This window comes from Rhinolophus sinicus, linkage group LG02, assembly GCF_036562045.2.
Source record: "Rhinolophus sinicus isolate RSC01 linkage group LG02, ASM3656204v1, whole genome shotgun sequence".
In the NCBI taxonomy this organism is placed as follows: Eukaryota; Metazoa; Chordata; class Mammalia; order Chiroptera; family Rhinolophidae; genus Rhinolophus; species Rhinolophus sinicus.
In genome coordinates this window covers 168,456,257-168,474,210 of record NC_133752.1, presented here as the reverse complement: position 1 = coordinate 168,474,210, position 17,954 = coordinate 168,456,257, and the positions used below count along the sequence as shown (strand labels likewise).

General features: G+C 38.0%; 1 protein-coding gene across 2 annotated transcripts in view; it reads left to right on the top strand.

Moving 5' to 3' along the window:
* Positions 1–1,047: 1,047 nt before the first annotated feature.
* Positions 1,048–17,954, top strand: part of AEBP2 (AE binding protein 2) — a 66,878-nt gene continuing 49,971 nt past the window's right edge. The window contains exon 1 of one of the 2 annotated variants that reach the window (XM_019714646.2): positions 1,048–1,912. In XM_019714646.2, the coding sequence (XP_019570205.1) occupies positions 1,251–1,912 (662 nt within the window). In that variant the 5' untranslated portion in view covers positions 1,048–1,250. The remainder of the gene's footprint in view (positions 1,913–17,954) is intronic. The other variant, XM_019714645.2, reaches the window with a different exon arrangement.

Below are 17,954 nucleotides of genomic sequence, written 5' to 3'. Positions count from 1 at the left end.
ACACGTTTTCTCAATGCTTACATCCATGGAATTGAAAACTTGGACTGGAATTGATGCTGAACTCAGTCTTATTCTGGTAATACTCATCTACTGATAAAATAAATTGGTTAAAAAAATTCATCCAATTCCATATCTGTGAGATGCATTTCCAACATTATATGAATGTTTAATCGTTACTTATAAATATTTGCAATATAGTTAGTTGTTTTATCAGTTGAAATAAGACAGAGTTTTATGATCACAGGAAATTTAAAAACTGCCCTTAAATGTCAATTTATACAAACCTGTTTATTACAAGGGAATATAAGATAATCGATAAAACAGCTCAAAAAATAGAATATATGATTAGGAAAAAACTCTGGAGGGGAAGTGGAATGTTGAGTTCCAGAAGATTATAGAGATTGTCTTAAAAAGTGGATATTACTGGGTAATAAATCCCTATGGTATTTAGAAATTATCGGCTACATTTTAAAAAGTGTGAGTTATAAAACATTTATAACAAGCTGGAAAAATGTATATACCACTTTAAACTGTATCAGGATGTACAAATTTTAGAGGGCTCATGAGCCAGTGTGAAGATCTTGAACATGAAAGATACGCTTGCTCTGAGACTGTGATTTAACCATTCCTCGAGGTTTTCAAGCACAGGTTCAGAGTAAAACCTGTGGCTCTATGTTGCGCATATAGATTTAGTAGCTTGCATTGTATTAATTTTTATTCATTTTAATCGCCTCTCGTCGTAGATTGTAAGCTCTCCGAAAACTAAGGACTTGTTAGATTCCTGGCTCAGTGCCTGTACACAGGGGACACTCCCCAAACACCCCGGAATGAATGACTTTATCGTGAGAACTCGGAGGGCTGTTAAAATCCCCTGCTAGCACTCAGGTTTTCTTTTGGCGTGTCACGCCGCTGCCAGGCGGGGGAAGGCGTGGGAAGGCCCGAAGGAAACTCTGAGCACACGGAGGGGCGGGCCCCTGGTGGGGGCGCGGGCGCGGAACCCGATGCCGGGGGAGGTGCCACCTAGCGCCGCCGCGCAAGCGCGCAGCCGTCTCCGCGTGAGTGCGCGCAGTCGCGCGCCTGTCCCCGCGCGGGCTCCGTAGCGCGTGTGCAGGCTGACGCAGCTCGCGGGCCCTCCTCTTGCTCTGCAGCGGCGTCGGCGGAGTTTTGGGCGTTTGGGAGGGGGCGAGTGAGCGCGAGTCGAGAGAGGGAGGCGGCGGCGGCGGGGAGGAGGAGGAGGAGCAGGCGCCGCCATGGCCGCCGCTATCACCGACATGGCCGACCTGGAGGAGCTCTCCCGCCTGAGCCCTCTGCCCTCCGGCAGCCCCGGCCCGGCGGCTCGGGGCCGGGCTGAGCCCCCCGAGGAGGAGGAAGAGGAGGAGGAGGAGGAAGAAGAGGCTGAGGCCGAGGCGGTGGCAGCGTTGCTGCTGAACGGCGGCGGTGGGGGCAGTGGAGGCGGCGGCGGAGTGGGGGGCGGTGAGGCGGAGACGATGTCGGAGCCGAGCCCCGAGAGCGCCAGTCAGGCCGGGGAGGATGAGGATGAAGAGGAGGAAGAGGAGGAGGAGGATGAGAGCAGCAGCAGCGGCGGTGGCGAGGAGGAGAGTAGCGCCGAGAGCCTGGTGGGCAGCAGCGGCGGGAGCAGCAGCGACGAGACGCGCTCGCTGAGCCCCGGCGCCGCCAGCAGCAGTAGCGGGGATGGGGACGGCAAGGAGGGCCTGGAAGAGCCCAAGGGACCGCGGGGCAGCCAGGGCGGCGGCAGGGGCGGCAGCAGTAGCAGCAGCGTCGTCTCCAGCGGCGGCGACGAGGGCTACGGGACCGGGGGAGGCGGAAGCAGCGCGACCTCCGGGGGCCGGCGAGGTAGCTTGGAGATGTCGTCGGATGGGGAACCCCTGAGCCGCATGGACTCGGAGGACAGGTAAGTGCACTAAAGCGTTTCCCCTTCTTTTCCTTCTCTTGCACTCCTGGGCCAAGGGGACTTTTTTGCTGAGATTTCCCCTGCTCCCCGAATCCTCAGCCCCTCCCCCAGGCTCAACTCGGAAATCTCTCCCGGCCGCCGCGCCCCTCTCGCTGCGGATAGCGGCTTCAAACTCTCAGACCATTTCCCCCCAACTCTGCTTTCCCCGCCCTCTTCTCCCTTGGCTCTGCAGTCCTTACAAACCTAAAGATAGTTCTTAACTCGGAAACAACCCCAAAGTAGGCCTAGATTCTCTGGCGGAGCAAAAGAGGCCCTTCCTTGATGTACACACCTCGGTACAGAGGGTTAGCGTCAACCTTGTTCGCGAACACTTGTCAGAACTCTAATTGACAAGTGTTTTCCAACATGGCTGGTTTCGCCTGGATTTAACAGAACTTCCTTTTCATGAAGGAGATGCCCCCCAATTATTACGCCTCTCTACTTGAAAAAGAAGAGACTATTCTTTTTATATTTAATCAGTACTTCCAAAATTCCGTATGTGTGGTCATTAATATGATCGCCAAAATGATTTTAATAACTTCTATTTGTTTTGTGACGAAATCTGGGAGAAAGTTTAAAACGAACACGTCTTTGTAGAAAAGAAAAATGAATTGATGTCTTTTAAAGTAAATTTGCGGAATCAAAGAGAGTTGGAATCGGATGAAAATACAGTCTTCAAGGTACAACATACTGGTATTCGGCTTAATGTCTTTCTATAGTAATGCTTTAACGTGAGAGTCATGGTTTTAGCTGATAATGTTTAAAGTCATGTATTGGAGAAATCTCTGAAGAAATTAACATTTTTCTAAAGCTCGTTAGAAATAGCGTGGAGACTGACAAATATGTTTCATTTTTTTCGGGACAGTAAAATTTGTTGCAGTAGTACATTTCAACTGTTAACTATCATTACCTTTGATCTCTTTTGAAAACTTTATATTTTAACTAATTGGCTTTTAATGTATTTTTTAAAAACAGAAAACTGCTTCTAAAGTACAGTAGCATTTATTCCGACCATTTGCTGTTTTGATGAGCAGTAGAATTTTTAAAAATCGATATTGACTTGAATTTAAAAGTTTTAAGTATGAAGTTCTAGGCATTCTCGGTTAACTGATAGAAATGAATATTTTGGTTTATATTGAATGTAATGAGGACTACAAGGCCCTAAATATTTTGAAAATAAAGCATTAGAACCTGACGCTTACTTAATACCTAGATAAGAAAACATCTGGGATGGGATAGGCTGTACTAACCTTAGAAAAATTGCACTGCACTACATAAGCATGGCAGGAAAGAGAATGTTTTCAATAAAATAAAAAACTGATGTGAACTGCACAGTGAAGCATGTGTTAATTGTCATTTTATTATATCCTCCTGCAGTGGTGCTCATAGATATTTGAAAGTTGACATTAGTTTGTACAACCAGCATCTACCACAGTTCTTCCATTTACTTGGTACACACACACGCACACACGCTTACCTAGCACTGCACAATTTAAGTGTCGCAGTCGTTTTCATGGCTCATAACTGTGATGCAAGATAGGCATTATTTTGACTTCCATTTAACAGATGAAGAAGCATATTGAGTGTCTCAACTAAACGCAGTAAGTCTAGAATGGTAGAGGTGGAGCTGGGTCTGAACAAAGGTTCTCAAGTCCCCTGCTATTTCCACTTCGCAAGAGTTAGAATAATTCACCTTAAATAAGCTGTATGTGTCAGTTTTTTGGTGTGTTTTGAGTTACTATCTGGCTACTGAATCCTTTTAGGAGACAATGAATTATTGGTCAAGTAATATTTTGGGTGGTAGAGTTTTGGCTTTATTTCATCTGTATTAGGTATTCACTTGATTATCTAATTTTCATATCATATTTCAGAGTAAGGAGTAAGGTATTGGTGCCCTAAGTCCAAATAAGATTAAAACTTGATAATGAAACATTCTTGCTTTTCAAAATATTGTAGTTATTTTACCATTTCAGGGTAAAATATTTATCATTTGTATTAAAAAGCCTTACATTACTAGTTAAATTGGTTATGGTCTTTGTAATCTTAATTCTGAAATTGCCTCTGAGTCTGTTTTAAGAGTTATTTTAAATTTGGAAAGGATTCATAATTATAAACTGTCTTGCAGATTACATCTATCTATGTGGATTTTATAGATTGATTTCATTATATGAAGTCTTTATGTTTGTAACTGATGAAAGGATATTGTGGTTTTAAAGTGCTTTTAAAAAAACTTGACATTCCCATGGCAATGATTTTTTTTATCATTAGAATTTACTGTTTCTATTAGAACATCCATTCAGTTTTTCTGTCACTGAAATTAGACCGTGTCTTTGAGTTTAACATACTTTAGAATTTGTTGAAATATCTTAAATATTTTTAACTGTAAGAGCTTCTTTTTAAGAAAGAATTAAATTTAAAGACTTAGATCTTAAGCTTGTGATCCAAGGTGTCACTTTACAGTCATGTATTGGAAGTGTTGTGTGGTGAAAAGTGACGATAAAATGATTAAATGACACTTGGTACAGAAACATTGATAATTTTCCCCAGGAGAGTTATTCAAAACCAGCATTAAGTGTGTATTAGTGTGTTTATTTTGGTAAAGTAAGAAAACCTTAAAATTCATAGGTAATTTGCTTTTACTTCGGTTATAGAGATAATGGAGTTTTCTTTGGGGGTAGTATTTAGCCGTGCAAGACCACTGAAAACTAGTTTTACTTTGAATCGGAGCGTGAGTATTTAAAAAAGTTACCACCTCTTAAGTTAATTTCAGAGGCTAAGTTAAGTTAAATACAACTTTACCCGGTAGAATCTAAAATTTAGCCTTTAAAATGTTTAGTTTACAAATTAGTTCTAGCTATTGAATCAGATTATACTTATGTGAAAGTACTCTGAGTTTCTAATCTATGTAAGTGAATTGATAGTAACAACTTCTATTTTGTGGTTATTTGTCTCTTTTTTTATACTATGTTGTTTTTTCCCCCAACTAGAATATAAGTCATAGCTTATTTTGAAAAAAAAACAAGACCTCTTTTCAGCCGCTTTTAGCAGCCTTTCTGGATAAATCACATGTCAAGTGAAAAGTGCATGTGTAAGGATGGGGTGGTAGGGAAGGGCATATAGTGTGAAACTTACTTTAAATGATCAGCAAAGGCCAGAGGCCCTTAACCATTTTTAAAGTCAAAATTTGGACTTCCAACCTTTTGGGTTGCCAATTTTGAGGTGTAATTAAGATTGCTTTGACACTGGGAAAACAGGCTTATATTGTCCAATTTCCCAGTAGTATGATTAGGAAGATCTTTTTTCTAATATAGAGGCTAAATTGTTAAATCAGATTAATACTAGAAGGCTGCATGTTGAGATTATTGTCAATATTTATTAAGGATCTGTATGTTTGAGGCAATAAAATATTTTTATATAAAGTAATACTTTGTTCATACTTCATGGTGAAACTCCTTTTTACTATTTATCCCTTTCAACTCTGAAACAGCCAGCTGTCCATAGTCTCTCTGGAATTCATTCCTCTTTTAGCTACCTTTTCATTTTGATTAAATTTAGGGAAGAGCTTCAAATAGGCCTGTTTTCATTGATAACATTTATAACACTCAGTTAAGGAAAGAATGGTGACAAAAAACTACAGATTACAGGATTGAATTTATATGGAGAGATTCTAAGGGGTCATTTTACTTTTAAAAACCGTTAAGGCTACTTTGTTGGGTCAGGGAATCCTGTATATAAGCTAATTTGCTACCAAACACAGGTATTTACTATGTGAAGGACTCTTTACTAGCTGTTGTGGGACGTGGAAAGACAAAATGCTTCCCACCCACTTCATCTTGCGTATTGCTGTGAGACTTAATTCCAAGGTGTAGCTTTTGCCATAACTCTTAGTATAAAACTTCATTAACTCGCATGTAAACACAGTTAGAGATTCACACCATGCTTGTTGTATTATTTATTGTTGTGTAACACATTTTCCTAAAATTTGCAAATTAAACATTTGTTAACATGTGGTTTCTTAGAGTCAAGAATGGAGAATTCTGAGCTCGGTAGTTCTGGCTTAGGGTCTCATGAGGTTGCAGTGAAAACATTGGCCCGCACTGCAGTCAGCTAAAGGCTTGACGGGCTAGAATACTTTTCCAAGATGCCTTGCTTATGTAGCTTTTGGCAAGAGGTTTCAGTTAACTCACCAAGTCAGTATCTCCATAAGGCTGTTTTTGTGTCATCATGAAGTAGTAGCTCATTTTCCCCAGAGCAAGTGATCTGAGAGAGCAGTGAATAAGCCACAATGCCTTTTTATGACCTTCATATACCTGCTCATAGTTTCTTCATACATCTTCATTTAGCAGATAAGTTTTTTTGTTTTCTTAAATTATATCCTGATACACAATAATTGTTTCAGATTTTTGTTCACCAAGACAATCTTTCAAAACCCATCAAAATGCCACAACGAATCCTTTCCTCGTCTTTTTAAAACTAATTCCCATATTTGTATTCTCTATTTTTTTCTCCCCTTTTATGGCACTACTCTATATGTGTGGAGGGGTGTGGAATATTGCAGGAATCTGGAGTCAAAGGGCACAATTCAAATCTTAGTCTTTCTGCTTATCTTATGATTTTAAGATTATCATTGAACCTTATTTCCTGAACTGCAAAACAGGGTTAGGATTTACCACGAATAGTGAATTTCTAACTACTCCTGTGAACTATTCTGAAGAACCCATGTTATTTGAATGCTTGCTTCGTCCCTTTTGTTGTAGAATGGTATGTCTTTGAGAGCAGGGACAGTTTATCTTGTTTAGAACTTTGTAGTAGTTAACACAGTACCTTGAATATGGTGGGTACTCAATTATTAGAATTAAGATGAAATACCAACAATAGAATTTATGTAAAAAAGACTATGAATGAGGACCGGTAATTGGTGCCTTTATAGTTGGTATTGGTGAGTTTAAAGCCAGCTTTTCTCTGGGAGTGCACTCAAATAAGTCCTGTGAGATTGTATGCAAAATTTATGGGGGCATGTCTCTGAGAAGATGTCAACAACTTTTATCACATTTTCAAAAGAGTTTGGTCTAAGTCAAGAAGTACCAAATTAGAGGAGATTCAGAGGTGCATAATATGTGTTAAAAGATTGGATAACTCAAATTAAATTTCTGTAAAAGCCATATTTTAAAAAATGGGTGTGGGTATGGAAATCTGAAGTGGGTAGTCCCCAGAGGGTATTTTTTAAAACTATTGTTTAGGAGCTGTATAAAAATGCTTAATATTTTACCAAAGTTAAATGGAAATTTTGAAGTTAAGGAGGGAGAAAGTATAGACAGTGAGGTGATTAAGAGTATAATATGAGTCAGAATGTTTCAATTTGAGTTCTGGCTCTCCTAAGCTGGGTGACCATGGGACAGTTACTGAAGTTGTTTAGCATCTTACTACTCTTTCAGGTTTCTCATCTGTGAAAGGAGTGGACAGTAATAGTTTTTTTCCTGTAAGATTGTTGTGGGGATTACATGTAGAGTATTTGCCACACAGTTTATTAAGCCTTCATTATAGGATAGGTATTTACTTCATAGGTGCACAGAGAACCTCCATTATGTGCAGGTACTAATCGAGGTGCTGAGTATATAGCAGTGAATAAAACAGCCTCTGACTTCGTGGGTGGGTGAGACAGACTGCACAAATGAACTGATAATAGCTGCTGATGATCTGTTGTTATGAAGCAGTAAAAGATCTTAAATGCCAAAAAGTACTGTACCAACTATTAAATGCGTGGCAAGTTTCTGAATGAGTGCTGCAGAAACTTGCAAAAGAATAGGCTAGATCAAAATATTTCATTACAAAATCTAAATTTTAATCAATTTTCATTAACATGTATTCTGTGGTTGACCTAAAAAGCCTCATAGTACCTTTTATTTTTAGTAGTTTTTAATTATGTAAGTGAAGGCACTGTTCTATTAGTAAAAAGCTTTGAGGAATGTTTTCTAGTAATGGTAATGGATTTGCAGTGATCTAACCATATGTTGAATTCATTATTATGGCTAATAGTTTGCATTTGTGAAAACAATAGTTATGTAGACCTTAAAACTAAATGGACAATTTGGGGCATGGATAGAAGATCAGATAGGTGTTTGAATGTTTAAAAAATCAATTTTTGAGCATTTACTGATGGCTATCATTGTGCCCTGTTCAGTTATAAGAAGGAAATATGATGGTATCTCTCCAGATACTTAGTTTTTAAAAGGATGATTCCATTATTTTCCAGCTTTTCTGTAAATTGTGACACAAAATTAAAATTGGAGAGTATTGTAATTAATTACTGAAGTTTTGGTGGGAGTGGGGAACGACTGGATTTTATGCTTATTCTAGAAAGCTTCAATGAAACATGAAGAAAAGAGCCTAGCATATTCAGGCGACTTCCTGCCTACGTCAGAGGATCCACATTGGTTGGAACTGGAAAGTAAGAATTAATGGCTAAAGTGGGACTTTTCATGCCAACTTGTATACACATCTTTCTCAATATAAGTTTGTGAGTCAGATTCTTTTGTCTTTCCCCAATTTTTGTCTTTGTAACTCTTACTCACATTCAGGTCTTACCTTGAACATTTTCTCTGGCAAACCATCCCTGATTCTTTGTTAGACACATTGCTAGCACTCCCATGTTCTTCATTGCCCTTATCACAATTTGAGTAATTGTTTACTGTCTGTTTATCCTGTTAGAATGTGTGCTCCCTGAGAGTAGGAACCATGTCTTGTTTTTAGCATTGCTCTCACCACAGCACCTGGCACAGTGCTTGACCCTTATTTTAGGTATTCTTAAATATATTTGGGATGAATGATGAAACTCATGTTTACAAGAAAATTAATTATATGTGGCAAATGTAGAGAAGGAAGGTTTGGGAGCTGGGAGTCCAATTAAGAGGTAAGAGGAGGAGATGGCCGGTTAGCTCAGTAGGTTAGAGCCCGGTGCCCTGCATGGGCCACTGTGAGCTGCACCCTCCACAACTACGTGAATTAAAACAACTACTTGACTTGGAGCTGATAGGTCCTGGAAAACACACTTAAAAAAAAAAAAAAAAGATAGGAATAATTAGTACAGGTGTGAATTGAAGATACTTGAGTTAGGGTACAAGTTGGGGGAAAAGTCACTCTTGGGAAACTGAATCAAAGGAAAGAGAAACTAATTTCCTGAGTTGTCTCTAACACAATTATTATGTTACTATTTGTGGGTGGAAGTTTTATTTCTTGAGGTTTTAATTGGAACAATAGTTTACCTCCCCCCCGCCAGACACATCTATTACTAAAATAACTGAAGGAACATTGGGTAGTGAAAGAGTGTGAAGTTTAAGTCAGAAAGATTTGAATTATTTTAATTTAAGGTCTCTTAAGTTGTTTGCTTACCTGTAAAACAGAAATATCTTAGTGTTATGCTTAAATGAGATGGAATATGTAAAAGGGCCTAGGGCTGTATTTAATTCATGGTCATTTGTCCTCCCATTTCTCATAACATAGAGATGTGGAAAGAATATTCTAGTGGGAGTAAGTAATCAGTATTGTAGTACAGACTTTACTAGATAATGCGTGCAGGAAATTTGGCAAATCATTTCATTTCTTTGAACTTCAGATTGATTCTTTTTCTTAAAAGTGGGGTTTTTTGACTAAACACTATAATTTGGATCTATCCTTTAGACAAACCGAGAATATTGCTGGTATGGTTTTGTTGTATCCAGGATCTCAAAGGAACTTCAGATAGGTACTTCTGGGTTCAAAAATTACCAGAATTCTAATTTATATTTATGGTGTTGTATTGAAATATTTGTTTCTGTTTGTCATCTCTAGGCTGTAACACTTTTAAGATTAAAATTAGGTCCTATTTATTTTTATACTTCAGCACTTACCTACCTACGTTTACCTATTACACTGCCTATATTGAGTGACTCAGTAAGTGGTTGAATTAAACTGAATATGGATGTATCTGATACATACATCTTCTTTCTCACAGTCATCAGTGTGGCTGCTTGAAACAAGGAGGAGAACCATTCTGTGCCTTAAGTCTTCCCCCAATTTTTCCAACAGCATATTTGAAAAAGCTTGTGATTATTCACATCTAAAAAAGCAAACTTCCCCAACTTAATTTTGTTCTCCAACAAAAAAATTAATTTGCATAGTATTTTAGGAGAAAACTGTCTAGTTTGTTGAGACTGTTGAGCTTATTGAAAGGATTTTTGGAAGTTCAGTTTATTCCATCCTCACAAACAACTACATGAGGTGAGGAGGTCCACAGAGATTATAACTTGCCCAAGTCACACAGCTCCTTTAAAATGCAGGCAGTCTTGGCTCTAGATGAGGTCTTACTAGCTACTATACTGCCTGTGTGACTTGTAACAATCTCGAGCAGGGAATTTTAATTAAAATTGTTTCAGTAAGTGGCTGTTTAAATTTTCAGCCTGTCTCTTTTGTGAAGCATTCATTTACATTTCATTGTGAAACCTCATTTTCATTTGTAATATTTATGTATACATAGATTATGTAGCCTAGATCTCTCTTAAGACTATGAAATATAGAAGTTAATTTTTAAAACATTTAAAAAATACTTTAAGTGTGTTTTTCCAGGACCCATCAGGTCCAAGTCAACTAATTGTTTTCAATCTAGTTGTGGAGGGTACAGCTCACAGTGGCCCATGTAGGGCTTCGAACCGGCAACCTTGTTGTTAAGAGCACCGGCCTCCAACCAACTGAGCTAACTGTCTGCCCAGAAGTTAATTTTTAAGTGTTGTAGTTATTCAGTCTTTAGAGGAATAGAGTCTTTATTGGCATTTTATCTCTTTAACACTTTTCAAAGTTGCTTTCTCTGGTTTTCATTTATATTTTGAGTTTCTAGAAAGATGAAGTGTTACCAATTAGAGAAAACACAGATTTTAGAAGGGTATTAGTGTTCTTCAATAAATACATTTACTAGTTCATTTCTGAATTATACAATTTTTGCCATTACTTTTTATAAATACTTGTTAAAGTACGGAGAATGGATGAATCAGCAGTAGACTTCTTAGTGAATTAAATTCATGTTGGCAGTCATTTTAACATGTCTTTTGAGGTGTTGAGCGGTACTGTAGTCATTTTTGTCAGAAATGGTGTATACTGCAATCATCTGCTAAAATCATTTTTATGATTTAACACTAACTTAATAAAAACACCAAATAAATATGTGATTACTTCTTTATAAAATGGGCATTGTTCTTCATAGCAAATTTTTTGCATGCAACATTTGCTTATATAGGTATTTTTCTGGAAATCTTTTTAAGAAAGTAAAAGATAGCTCTTTATAGTGTAATTGTATTGAATTAGAATGTTTCAAGTATTGCAGTCTTTTTGAAGATAATTGCATGCTGATCTTAAGCTCGATGAAAAACGTGGGTGGAGTAATCTTAAAGGGAAGTAGACTAGAGATGAGAAACAAATTTAAAATAATATGCACAGTGCACAGTTGGTGATAGAAGAATACAGCCTACTTGTTTTCCGTAGGTTATATTTCATCATTGTTGCATGACAGTCCCCTTTGGCCAATTTAGTGAGTATTGCTGGGTCTTTGGGAAAATCTTTTGTCTTTATTTAGAGAAATAATTGTGGGGATAGAGAGTAATCTTTTTCTTGATTAGAAAAATCCATTTTAGCTTTTTATATTACAGTGATAACAGCTTGTAATTGCAATAATAAGAGTAATAATATCTTGGTTTTGGCTAATAATTTTTAGTGTGCCTTCAGTTAATTTTTATGATTATCTCAGTGTGACAAAGACATATATTTTATTTACCTTAAAAATCTTACTTAAATTTGTTACTGAAAACTTACGAACATTTACTGTGTGCAAGACACTAGCTAGATTTAGGAGTTTGTCCCACATGAGAGGTTTAGAGATGATTCGTAGTACAGATCAAGCAGATCAAGGAAGCAGAATTCCTCCTACCTTAGGTGAGTAGACAGGACCATGGGGAAATTTGACTTGAGCACATATAAAATGTACATTTGTCTCTACTTTTTTTTTCCTTTCTAATTATTTCTCAGCGTAAAGACCAAAAAACCTACAGCACTGCAGCAGTTTGAAAGGCAAAACTAGTTGGCCTTACAGAAATCTGATGTGTTCTAAATTCCTTAATCCAGTTTAAGACCAGTTTCATAACTAATTTTTGTTCTTGGTAAGTAAAAACTAGAGTAACTGCCCCTTCGTCCCTGGAATGAATATTTGGAGTTGGATTTTTATATTGACATTGTTAGGCTCAGATCTGTTTCAGTTCTGAATTTGGGACACATTCTACCTGAGGGTAGTGTTGCTTTCTATGACTGACCTTGAATTATTTTTTTTATGAAGCTACTTGACTTGTAGAAATCAAATTTAATAGTTTATTTTGTTTGTAAAACTATCTGCCCAGATGAGTCAAATTATATGCAAATGCTAAATATTTTTTGTGTGTGCACATGCAATAATAGGTGTACAAAAGCAAAGAAACAACGTGTGTGTGTGCATACCAGATGAGACTGAGTGACAGTAATTTTGATGTGTAAAATAGACTGCATTTCAGTATTTTTTTTTCCCCTTCTGCCTCCCCCCCGCCCTCCAATTCTAGCCGTTGTTTCTCAGTCTAGTTGTGTAGGACACAGCATCCTGGCCCATGCTGGTATTGTGAGCCTTACACTCCCCCCGCCTTGAGGCATTCGGTCGCCGGTCAACTGCTCACAGCAGTTCTCGGCCACTCACGCTGGTTGCTGGCCACTCACACTGGCACGCTGGCCACTGGCCACTCGTGGCGGCACACAGTAGCCCACGGCAGCACACAGCAGCCTGGCGCAGCTCACACTGCCCTCAGGCTGCTCACGGCAGCTGAGCTCCAGGGAGAGCCGTTGTTCACAATCTTAGCTGTAGCAGGTGTAGCTCACTGGCCCGTGTGGGAATTGAACCGACGACTTTGGTGTTAGGAGCATGGCACTCCAACCACCTGAGCCACTGGGCCAGCCCTGCATTTCAGTATTTTTTTTAATCAGTAATTTAACCTGTATAACTGTGGCAGTTAAATTGTTTGACATTAGTGTTTTGTACTATGTGATTTGGGGCAAGCCACATAATTATCAGTCTCTCTTATCTGTAAGATGAGGATACTAACAGTACGTACCTTGTATGGTTGTTGTAAGCATTAAATGAGTTAATACATGTCAAACATTGTTACAGTTACTATGACTGCATGTGAATCCACTCCAACACTTAATGGGTTTAAAACAATTATTTGCTTACAAATCTACGATCTGGGCAGGGCTTGGCAGGGTTAGATCATTCTTGCTCCACTTGGTGTCAGCTGAGAGCAGTGTAAAGGCTGGAGACTGCATTCACTAGAAAACTCACGCATATATCTGTCACATACGTGGTGCCTGGGTGGAAAAGACCCAAACAGCTGGAAGCTGGAACAGCCGGAGCTCCCGGCATCTGTCTCTGGCTCTGTACTTTCTTCACAGGATCTCTTCAGCACGGTGGCTTAAGAAGAATCAGATTTCTTTCCATGGTAGTTCAGGGCTTCCAAGCCTTGTGTCCGAGAAGAGCCATGGTGAAGCTGTATTGTCTTTAGGAGAGCCTTAGACATCTGGCAGTATCACTTCTGCAGCAGTCTCAGGCCTGCTCAGATTCAAGGGGAAGTAATATAGACCCCTCTCATCCTCCCTCCTTGCTGATGCCACATTGTAAGAAAAGGATGATGTGGGAAGGTGTACTTTGGTTTGGCCATCTTTGGAAAATACGGTCTGACACAAGCACGGAGAACAATGCAGGATATACAGCAAATACTAGGTATTAGCTGTTATGATAAAGAATGGGAAGTCAGATTTAAATAGAATATCTTGTGATACAACTTTTGATGTATTATGTTACATAATCCCCCCTTAAGAGAAAGTCATAAAATGTAACAGGTAGGCAGTTCATAGTATTTAAAAAAAATTTTTTTGGGGGAAACAGTGTGTTTTTCCAGGGCCCATCAGCTCCAACTCATTGTCCTTCAATCTAGTTGTGGAGGGCACAGCTCAGCTCCAAGTCCAGTCACTGTTTTCAATCTTTAGTCACAGGGGGCACAGCCCACCATCCCATGTGGGAATTGAACCAGTAACCTTGTTGTTGAGAGTTCGCGCTCTAACTGAGCCATCCAGCCACCCCAGTTCATAGTATTCTTGAAGTACCTGTTTCTTGTAACTGGTCAGTTTTAGTTTTTAATCCCTTTGTCAGTGCCTAGAATAAGGAGCAGGACACAAAATAATTGTCCATTCCAACAAATGGGAGTGGAATGTTATGGATAACTCAGAGTTTTACTCTTAAAGTTGTATAATATCTGGTATACAATTTGAGAATTTGAAAAAATACAGGATCCTCTTAAATGCTTTGCACTGTTTTGAATTGTAACCTTTAATAATTTTGATTGTACATGTGAAAGAGACATAGAGTAATGTTGGGAAACACCAGTGGAGAGCTGCAACTTTGTTAATCAATGTCATATTTATAAGAAATTGAAGATTCTTATATTTTAGTTTTTTTAAATTCGTAGTGAGTGGCAATTTTTTATAGATGACTGGAACATCACCTGTTCGCCGAGTAACACCTTATATTGTTGCATGATTAGATTAGGAAGCTCCTGTGTGTGTTATAATGTTGTTTACCTACAATTTGATAAGTAGTTTGAAAACTATGTATAATATACTTATGTCCAAAGCTTATTACCAATTTCAAAGGTAAACATAAGTTTATAATGTTTGCTCTGACTCTGTTAAATGTTCCTTACTTAGACCAATAGAATTTTTGTTGCCCTGTATTTCATGCCACTTCTTTTCATGTGGAGGACCATGTTCCATTCTTAAAACATTAGAATACATTCTTAAAACATATAGAATACTTGTTTTATAATAATTAACATACAAACTATGACCAGAAGACTTCCTAAAGATTGTTTTTCATTGACAGAACAAAAATAAAACAGCCTTGATCCATTAGAGCAGGGGTGTCCAAACTTTTTTCAACGTTTTTCACCAAGGACTATATGTGGTAAAATACACAAACAGCCGGACCACTCACTCGAGGTGAAGTACGTATTGCCTCACCTGGTTTATTTACGTAAACTAAATATATTTTTGGAATTTGCTGCAGGCCAATTAACAATGGATCATGGGCCGCAGTTGGCCCGGGGGCCGCAGTTTGGACACCCCTGCATTAGAGATTAGGGAGGTTCTTTTGTGGAATCTTGATCACTAACTTCCAGATCTTGTAGTTAGATGCCAGGATCATCCTGTTTTTCTACTACATTCTTATAAGTTTATGGTACATTTTATCCTTTCTGTCATTTATTCTGTATATAAAATACAGGTCTAACTTTTTAATGTAAAAGTACTATCCATTTCATAGTAGTTTGACAATTTTGAGGTCAGTGGTTGAGAAAACAATTTGCAGACTTTGAGTAGTGGATGAAACTTTTTTCCCAGATGGATTTTTATATGGAACCCCAGTGCATGAGACATATTAAAATGGTATTTTATTAGTATTTATTTATTTTTTGTAAGAACCTTTTACATATTAAGGCTCTTAATTCTTGGTATGCTGATTTCTTTTTTCTTTTTAACCCCTTCTTCCACGCCCCCCCACCCCCACTCCGGTTCAAGCTGTTCTTTCTCAGTCTAGTTGTGTAGGACACAGCTCCCTGGCCCATGCTGGTATTATGAGCCTTGCGGTCTAGTATTTATTTTATAAGTTTAAAATTTTAACATTAATTTATAAAGTCAGAAAGTAAAGGTTTTTAGACGAATTTAAATTTGAAGTAGGGTTTGTGGATGATACAAGTTTATGCCAGTTTTAGCATTCAGTTTATTTCCTTATTCCTTTTTGGCTGCTTAGTCTTGAAGATTTGACTTGCGAATATGGGGAGCTTGTCTTTCAGACTCCATATAAACTTTCGTTCTTACTGATGGAGAGTTGTAAAAGGGTATTACTAGTATGGAAATTGTTTTCCAAAGACACCATTACTTAACTATCTTAATTGTCTTTATATTACAAATGTGAAAGTGACCAGCCCCTCCAACTTAAGCAATAAAATTTAAATAATTTCATGTAAGCCCTTTAATTTGGAACTAGCCACCTGGCTACTCCCCTAGGAGTGTAGAGCTTGCAACAAGTTTAACGGTGAGTCTTCCAAGGAAGACGTTTAATTGGGTAAAGCATAAGGTGTGCAATTTGCAGAACTAATTTTATATGAATGGACATGTGGAGACCTAAATTAGGGTTGGGAAACACCAGTGCAGAGCTGCAACTTTGTTAATCAATGTCATATTTATAAGAAATTGCAAATTCTCATATTTTAATTTTTTTGAGTTACTAGAGTAAATTATACTTGATTTCAAATTATGCACCCATATCTTCTTTAGGTCCCCTGTTCTCAACTCTCCTTTGAAGTTAGAAATTTCAGTAGCCTAGAAATCATTTCAGAGCAGGGGGAAGAAGAAAAGGACCCAACGTTGCCAAGGGAAATCCACAACACAGATGAATTTCCTTACAGATAGCTGAAAAGAAGGCTGCAGATAAGGCTGTTCTACCCATTTGACCTCAGAATGAGTTAACTTCAGAATAAAATAAAACTGTTCCAGGTAAAAATAGACTTTCCTCTCTGTTTCAGAGAGATGGTTAAGCTCAGATAGTCTAGAACAGTGGTTCTCAAACATTTTGCCCTGAAGGACCCCTTTGCTTTCTTAAATATTGAGGAATGTGAATTATATATCAGCTAAAGTGTTTAAAAAGTTACTGAAGAATCCACGGAGCTTTTATTTATGCGGGTTATATTTATCACTTAAGTGATTTCCAATCACTTAGGAATGGAAATTAAAACCAAGGACTTTTTAAAACATTAATTAATTTAAAAATAAACCAGTTATATGTAACAAACAGTATTTTAATGCAAAATAACTTTTCCAGTAAAGCAAACAGAAGTGACATTGTTTTATATTTAATGTCTTTAATGTCTGGCTTAACAGCTAGTTTCTCATGTGCTTCTGCATTCAGTCTGTTGCAATGAATTTGTTTGGTTGAACTATGTGAAGAAAATCTGGCCTCATACAGACATTTAGTTGGAAAGGAAGGAATATTATAATAGCCATTTTAGATAGTTTTGTGGCTTTTTGATGATATGCCAAAACTTGACAAATGATATTTTAGGAGTTATTTGCAATGTGGAATCTGAAACCATATCAACAGATTTCTTGTTCTGTTACATTGAGATCATGGTCTTGTCCTTCTCCGTCATGATTACATAGCATACATGTATTGCTTCCTTTGCTCCTGTATCTTGTCATCTAGCAAGCCCATCTTCATTTCTCAGTGTTGATATCCCTGTTGACTGTGGTCAAGTCCACCATGCAGATATTTTTCTTGGAAGTAATTTGAGTTCTCAAAGAAAAGGCTGTGCTTGTATGTATACATGAGTTGTCCCTCAATTGGTTTCTAAGGAAGCCATTTTCATAACATCCATGTAGTTAGTTACTCTAGATGTTAAAGTGGAAAACTCTGGTCTGCCAGAAGCTTTCTTAACATGGTCCATGGAAAAGAGGAAAAAGGAATGTTGTGTTGAAAATAATCTCATGTCCTTTCCTAAATAGTGCATTGACATCTCTAATAATGTGTGTGTGGGTTTCTTTTTTGTTTGTTTTTTGTTTTGTGAAACTCATGGATTTTCTGCAGTCATGGTGTTTATGTGGCTGTATGCAAATGCTTTAGTTCATCATTTTATAATACGAGACACTTCCTTAGATACTTTGGTTAGTCTCAGTGGGATAATAACAGTGAAAGAGATCTTTTAGAGTTTGCTTCTTAAAATGTATGTAGTGGCAACATCAAGAAGTAGATGCTTGTTAAAAATAGTGTCTCAAGTGTTACCCCAAACCCACTGAATCAATCTGCAATTAATAAGATCCCAGGTGATTCATATACACATTAGTTTGAGAAGCACTG